The sequence below is a fragment of the Sesamum indicum genome, linkage group LG8 (assembly GCF_000512975.1).
Source record: "Sesamum indicum cultivar Zhongzhi No. 13 linkage group LG8, S_indicum_v1.0, whole genome shotgun sequence".
NCBI classification, from domain to species: domain Eukaryota; kingdom Viridiplantae; phylum Streptophyta; class Magnoliopsida; order Lamiales; family Pedaliaceae; genus Sesamum; species Sesamum indicum.
This window is the reverse complement of record NC_026152.1, coordinates 14,131,128-14,139,040: the sequence shown is the minus strand read 5'-3', so window position 1 is coordinate 14,139,040 and position 7,913 is coordinate 14,131,128. Positions and strand designations below refer to the sequence as shown.

The window sequence follows — 7,913 nt, the reverse complement described above, 5'->3', positions numbered from 1 at the left end:
CTACTTGCCTTTGCCATTCTCCTCCAGAGTGCTCTTCACACAAACTTGAAGACCAGCAAATCCCCAGGCGTGTTGTATTTGCTTTGCTGAAGCCACAAGAGAAGGGGTGCCATCAACTATCTCTATCACTTCAAGGCGGAAATTTTCTTCAATGCTTTGAGGGATCTCTTTCAATTTGTAGCAGTGGTGAATGAATAAGCGCTCAAGTCTTGGGAAACGATAACCATTAGCTCTCCAGTATTCCAAGTCAGTGTCTTCAATTAGAAGAACTCTAAGTTTCCAGAATCCCCCCTCAAAAGTTTCCCATTCCGGCCCTCGAAAGGCGTAGCATCGTAGTTTAAGCACCTCAAGATTCGGCAAACAAGCAATAAGACTCATGTCTTCCCAAGGAAGTCCAAGTCCACCGAGTGTTAACTTTCTAAGACTCACTGGGAAAAATGGAGCAGGAAGCTTGGGGCCAAGAACCTGCAATTTGGGATTAGGATTCACTATGGAACATTTGAGTGATTTAAGTTGATTGAGATAGACAAGATCATTAAAGCAAAGGAAAGGTTCTGTGGCACTTCAATTCGAATTCCTAATCTCTTCAGATTCGGGATTCTTTTAATAACCTCTTTGGTGCAACTGTGAGTGCTAATACCTGAAAGTGTTAAGAGGTTCGGTAAGAGGACATCCTCAGAACTAGGATCTGGCATGTCGCTTCCCATGACCTCGAGATGCCTCAATTCGTGCATAGTCCAGACCTCCATGGGCAAATATGACCGACTATTGCCATAGTATATGATTCTTAGATATTGATGGACAATCAAGTACTGAAGATACCGGAGTTTGGATATGGAATCAGGGAGCACACCGTTATAAGTGATGGCCAGGTACCTTAACTCAACTAATTTCACTACTGCACTCGGGAAACTATAGAAGCGGATAGTAAGTGCATCCAGTACTCTCAACAAACTAAAATCCAAATTTATTGGTACTGGATACTGATGGTGTGGACCAGTGCAGAGGAGCGAACGCACATTTGGAGTGGATGTCGTCGACTTGCGCACATTTTTGATACCAAATAAAGCGTTGTTATGAATGCATAGTCGACGCTGGCTTTCTATACCTTGATTACCAATACTATCAATGACATGGAAAAACTTATGCTTCCCAGCTTCTCTCACACATATATGCCAAAAAGGAGGGTAGACGTTGCAGGTTTTAATTCCACCAAAGGAGGTGGGCTGACGGACTTTAACGACATTTGAGGACACAAGAGTCTCAAGAGATTCCATGGCAGAATCTTCTAAAGATGTTTGGATCCCATATTGTTGAAGAAATCCCTCAGCACACCATAGTTTGATGAGCTTGGAGGCAGTGATGTCAGAGTCATGTGGGAAAACTCCAATATAGAGAAAACATGGTTTCAGATATTCTGGTAAATACTTGTAGCTCTTATATAGTACCTTTGATGCTGCCTTGTCTGCACCGATGATGGCTGTATGCACTTTCTTGGCTGCCTGCTTCCAGTACTCTGGCGTCTTCTCGGCATCGTGTAGGTGTCTGGCAACTGCAATGATTGAGAGAGGAAGTCCTTCACACTTCTTGACAATCTTCCTTCCCGCTTTCTCAAGTTCAGAAGGGCATGATGAATGGTCTCTACCAAACACCTTATCGCAAAAAAGAAGCCAGCTTTCTTGTTGATTCAGGAACCTCTTGTTAAGATAATATGGTCCGGCGCTTCTAGCTACTTGTTCTAGCCTAGTTGTTATGATGATCCGACTTCCATTATGATTGTCTGGAAGATACGTTGTCACCTCATGCCAACATCTCTGATCCCATATGTCATCCAACACAATTAGGTATCTCGAACCATACAATTTTTCGTAAAAAGCGACGCCTAATTGCCTTTGATCAGATTGTTCATGTGTTTTATCAATCTCAACACCAATTTTAGCTAGCAAATCCAGCATGATTTCTCTAAGTACAGATTTTGGGCCTACTGAAGCAAAAACAAGAAGGTTGAAATGGCCCCGGATATACGAATCTTCAAGAATTTGTTTAGCAAGAGCTGTTTTGCCAATACCCGCCATCCCAACTATTGAGACAACTTCGAGTCTACGGGAGAAACTTAGCATATCTTTGAGTCGAATCAACTCATCATGATCCGATGGAAAGATAAACGACTTCTTTTCTTGAGAATGACCTGCTGTTGTAGACGAAACAAGTTCGTCGTCTTCTTCAGCAAGCAGCGACGCCGACGGGTTGCTTAATTGCTCCGTGATCTTCTTCACTGTTTCGGTGAAGAAATCAATCTCTTCCTTCACTTTCATGGCCAAGTAGCTGATATCAACTCCATCAGGGGTTTGAGATTGTGACAGAAAATGTTGATCTGAAACATGGGCTGATTCAAGTACGTCTTCCAGTCTGAATGCTGCCTCTCTGATTTGCCTTTCCAAAGCCTCCGTCCTCTTGCTGTTGCTCTCTTTCGAACAAAAGATTGTCTCGAAGGACTCAACCTCATCGTATGCAAGTTGTAAGATTTGTGGATAGGGTGGAAGAATAGGAATTTGATGACAAGAATTGAGAAGGCGCTGAATTGTAAGCTTAAGAGAAAGCACAGCCGCATAAGCCATGTCTTATTGATGTTTCTCTCTCTCAGACACTCACACAAACACCAACAAATTGGAAGAAATCTTACAGCACTACAATGTCTAATCAATTTGCTGCCACAATTAAATTGGTGAATTCAGAAGTCAACTGTATGAGATGATAATAGTTTACGTTTTATTAGTATGATACAATAAATGTACAACTTGGGCGGGGCGCATATATATTAAATGGTGCGTCGAAATAGCAAAAAGCATCTTTACCAGCTGGCTATCATAATGCAAAATTTGAATAACTCCCTATTCCTTGTTTATTTTGTAATATTTAAATTTGAAAAACGCAATATGAATTTAATATACTGAAATTCACTTTTCAAATTAAAAATTTAAATGCAATATAAAATCACTTCTAATAATTTTATATTATTGACTTAATTAAATTATTATTAAAATTTAAATATATTTTATTATTTTAAGTTATATTATTTACTATACATAATATTTAAATTATTTAATATTTAAATTTTGAAAAATTCAAATTATTCTTTTAATTAAAAAAAATAGAATTTTTTTTTACGTTCTTCACCACGTGTAGGTTTTCGTGTCGGTGATGGCGCCTGGGTGACATTGCCCTAGATCTGAACGACACCGCCATACTCTGGCTGCGACCCCTTCTAGAAGGGGGCAGTGTAGCTACTGAGATATATATATAAATATAGAGTATTAGTATGCATGGTATATATATATTATGTTATATGTATAGTGTATGTATATTGTATATATAAATATATAAATTAATATATAATATTGATGCATGTGAAACTAGCACGGGTCCAACAAGCGTGAACTTTGATGCTGAACTTGAGCTAACGAATAAAAGAACTTGAGGAACGGAACTTGCAAAACAATACGTTAGCACTCCGACAATCAAGTTAATATTAAATTTAAGAGATAATAAGCGTAAAAAGTAAATAGTAATTAGAAATCGAAGTGTGATAAACAAATTCGTAAGAGAAAATTGTGTTCCGATTGCAAAGAGAATGCTAAGTGAAAATTGACAGCAAGAGTAAAGTATGGAAGGTATTTCCCGATTGGAGATCAAGCCTGTATTTATAGAGGGAAGTCTTCCTCTGGTAGGAGTTTTCACGTGCGTTGTATTCTAGGATAAGCCACAATCTGTTCATCTTCGTTAATCTGGTCAATGCAAGTCAGTTTCTACGTTGAAGGGAGTCTTCACCAACGACGACTCCTAGTTTGCAGTGAGTCCTCCTTATTTTCATTCAAAACATTATGTGTACACAATCTTGTTTTATTTATTAAATGGTTAAAGATTTATATGCCAAACCTTCCTGCCTATGCACACACAAAATTTTATAACTGAATCCGGCTTGCCTTGAGAGCCGAGGTGCCATTCATGATCACTTGAGTGCTTTCCGAGCGTCCTTTGAAGACTTAACACGGAGTTGAAGGACATGATTTCCACAGCCTTTTTGCTGCTTTACTATTTTCTCAGCAGAAGCCACAAGAGATGGGGCACAGTCAACTACCTCCATCATTTGAAGAGTTAGGACTTCTTCAAATTGGCAAGGGATCTCTTTCAATTTGTAGCAGTGGCCAACAGTTAGGCGTTGAAGATCTGGGAAGAAAGATATTCTATTCCCTGTCCAATATTCCAGATCCATGTCTTCAATTAGAAGAAATCTGAGATTCTTGAATCCCTTCTGACAAGTCTGCCACACTGAGCCTCTAAAGGCATAGCAACGCAATTTAAGCACTTCAAGATTCCAAATACAAGCAATAATGCTCATGTCTTCCCAAGGCAAACTCAGTCCACTCAACGTTAACTTTTTTAGAGTTGATGGGAAAATTGAAACACCTTGCAATGCGGGGACAACAACCTGATCAAAGCTAGGGTTAGGATTCACAATGGCGCATTTGAGTGATTTAAGTCCACGGGAATTAGCAACATGCAAAGGTTCAACGGCGTCTAGGGGTAATTCAACTTGAAATCCTAGTTTCTTCAAGTTTGGGATTCTTCCAAGAATTTCTTCAGTACAACTGTGAGCACTAATACCTAAGAGTGTTGAGAGATTTGGTAAGAAAGCACCTTCAGAATCGGGATTTGGTAGGTCGCTTCCCATGACTTGTAGATGCTTCAATTCTCGCATATTCCAGATCTCCATGGGGAGATATGATCGACGAGCTCTAGAAGATATTATGCTAAGGTATTGATGGACAATCAAGTGCCGAAGATTCTGGAGTTTGGATATGGAAGCAGGGAGCCTTCCATTATAAGTAAAGGCGAGGTACCTTAACTGAACTAGTTTTACTATTTCAATCGGGAACCCATAGAAGCGGACAGTCAGTGCATCTAGCACCCTCAACAAACGGAAACCCAAACATATCGGTACTGGATATTGATGATGCGGGCCGGTACATAGGAGTGAACGAGCATTCAAAATGGATGCCATTGAGTTGTGCACATCTTTAATGCTAAATAAAACATTGTTATGGATGCATAGTCTGCGTTGGCTTTCTATACCTTGATTGCCATAACTGTTTACAATATGGAAAAACTTGTCTTTCTCAGCTTCTCGCACGCATATATGCCAGAAGACAAAGTAGATGTTGCAAGTTTTAAATCCACCAAAGGAGTTGTGCGTGCGGACCTGAAAGACATTACTCCACACAAGCTCCTCCAGACATTCCCTGGCAAAATCTTCTAAGGTCTGAGGCGGATTTCGTTCAAGAAATCCCTCAGCGCACCACAAGTTGATGAGCTTGGAGGTTGAGATCTCATAATCATGTGGGAAAACTCCCATATAGACAAAGCATGGTTTTAAACATTGAGGTAAGTAATAGTAGCTCCAATATAATACCTTGGACAGTTCCTGGTCTGCACCGACAACAGAATGCACTTCTTTTGCTACCTTCTTCCAGTACTCTAATGTCTTCTCGGCTTGAGATAGGTGCTTAGCAACAGCAATGATTGCTAGTGGAAGTCCTTCACACTTCTTGGCTATCTTCCTTCCAGCTTTCTCAAATTCAGGAGGCAACAACCACTCCTTAGTAAGCACCTTTTCTCGAAGAAGATGCCAACTTTCTTCTTCATTCAAGAACCGTTTTTGAAGAATAAATCCGCCATCATTGTTGACGGCATAACGAGCTATTTGTAGTAACCTAGTTGTCAGCATGATTCTACTTCCATTTCCATTGTCTGGAAGATACCTCCTAAAGACAGCCCAAACCATGTTATCCCACATATCATCCAACACAATTAGATATTGCCAACCCCATAAACTATTATACATACGAACTGCTAACTCTGCGTTACTTTCTACATGTGTTTCATCAATCCCAGAATTTATTTGAGCTAGAACACTTAGCAGGATTTTTCTCCATGCACATTCTGGGCCCAGCGAGACAAATATTCGACGCTCGAAGTGGCTCACTATATCTGGATCTCCATAAACTTCATTGGCAAGAGTTGTCTTGCCAACACCTGCCATCCCTACGATTGGGATAACTAGGGATGGAGACTCATCTCTTACAAGAAGATCTTTGAGTTGACTCAACTCATTATCTAATCCAAGCATTCTTGACTTCTTTCCTCCAACATGATCCGTAGTACAGAAAACAACCGCATCGTCTTTTTCAGGCAGTGACGAGTTGCTTATTTGATCCTTGATCTTCTTCACTGTTTCAGTAAAAAACTCAATCTCTTCATTGACTTCCGCCGAGTAACTGATCTCATCTCCATGGAGGATTTCAGATTGCGGGAGAAGAAGATTAGATACATGGGCTGATTCAAGTACATCTTCTAATCTGAATGCTGCCTCTATGATTTGCCTTTCCCAAGCATTTACCCTCTTGCTATTGTTGTCCTCCGACGTAAAAAGTTCCTGTAAGGACTTAACCTCCTCGTATGCAAATTCTATGGTTTTGGGACAGGGTGGAAGATTAGGATTTTGAGAAGAATTTAGAAGGCGCTCAATTGTCTGCTTGAGAGAAATCAAAGTAGCATAAGCCATTTCTGATTAATTTCTCTTTCTCTCAGATCTCACACAAATGCCAAATTCGGGGAAATCTTAGTGCATTAATTAGCATATGTTGATGAAATGAGGATGGTAGGATGTAGTAATAAATAATTGTACAACTTGTCGTATAAAATTAGGCCGAATAGTCAAAAGAATCTTGAACAGCTGATAATGAGAATTGGTCCACACTCCTATTCTAATTTGGAAAATTTTAATTCTTACTGTATTCAATTAAATTTAAATTAATTATATCGTAAGTGTAATATATTTATCGTTGATCAATATACAATTCAATAAAAGTAATCAATCACATAATAAATATAATACACTTACTTTATAAATAATTTAAATCGATAAATTTAATTGGGATAAAAATATTTCAAATTTAAAGTATTATAAGGACAAATTTCAATTTATTCTCCTCCATTTTAATCTTGTCTCACGTCACCTCTTTCACAAGATCTCAATTGAAGCAGCCAACCTTTACCCCTTGTTCTTTTATAAATATTCGAATTGCACCTTTGTTTCATGGATATGATTTTATATAATATTTTGCAATTTGATTGAATGAATTCTAAAAATAAAGTTATAAATTACTTACCATAGAATTTTGAAACTTTTTTTCACACTCATAATTTTAAAATATGAAGTTTTCTACCACATAGCATTAGTATACTCTCGAAAAAATTATGAAAATATGTAAACATCATAAACCAATGCAAATTTCTTTGTAGAATGCATACATGTGAGTTTCTTACGGTACACTTTTTTAAACTCGATTTTCATGTGATTTGAACGAAAGCTTTATCGGGTAAAATCTAATACCTAATATTTTTATAAAATCAAAGGCTTCGAATACTTAATTGCACGGCAATCAAGTCAAGTTATGAAATTTATAAAAATTTAATTTTATTTCAAAAGCATATTGGGTCTGACTATTGATCTTTTATCATAAAGGAAAAATTAAAATGGTCACTAACTAAGTTTAAGGACCAAAATTGTTATAATTTTGAAGATAGAGGATTAAATTCGCTACATCCAAAGTTAGAAAATCATAATTGCCAACCCACTAAAAATACAGGACCAAAGTGCAAACATGACTAATGACGTAGAATTTTTGGACCAAATCGTGGAAAAGTGACTAATAAAATTACAATAATTTTTAAAGTTACAAGATCAAATTATTAATTTTAATTTGAACAAAATTTAAATTATCAACCCCTAACATATAGAACTAAAATTGCATTTTTTCCGATACAATAATACAAGATTAAGATAGAGAGTG

The 7,913-nt window shown here is 37.8% G+C and overlaps 2 protein-coding genes across 2 annotated transcripts; both read right to left on the bottom strand.

Moving 5' to 3' along the window:
- LOC105168703 (putative late blight resistance protein homolog R1B-17) lies at positions 1-2,618 on the bottom strand. Its single transcript, XM_020696043.1, has 2 exons — positions 612-2,618; positions 1-465 (listed from the first exon to the last, which is right to left on the bottom strand). Exons 1-2 carry the CDS (start codon positions 2,616-2,618, stop codon positions 1-3), a joined length of 2,472 nt encoding a protein of 823 aa, XP_020551702.1.
- LOC105168702 (putative late blight resistance protein homolog R1A-4) lies at positions 4,010-6,622 on the bottom strand. The gene has a single exon (XM_011088835.1). The coding sequence runs from the start codon at positions 6,620-6,622 to the stop codon at positions 4,010-4,012; it is 2,613 nt and encodes an 870-aa protein (XP_011087137.1).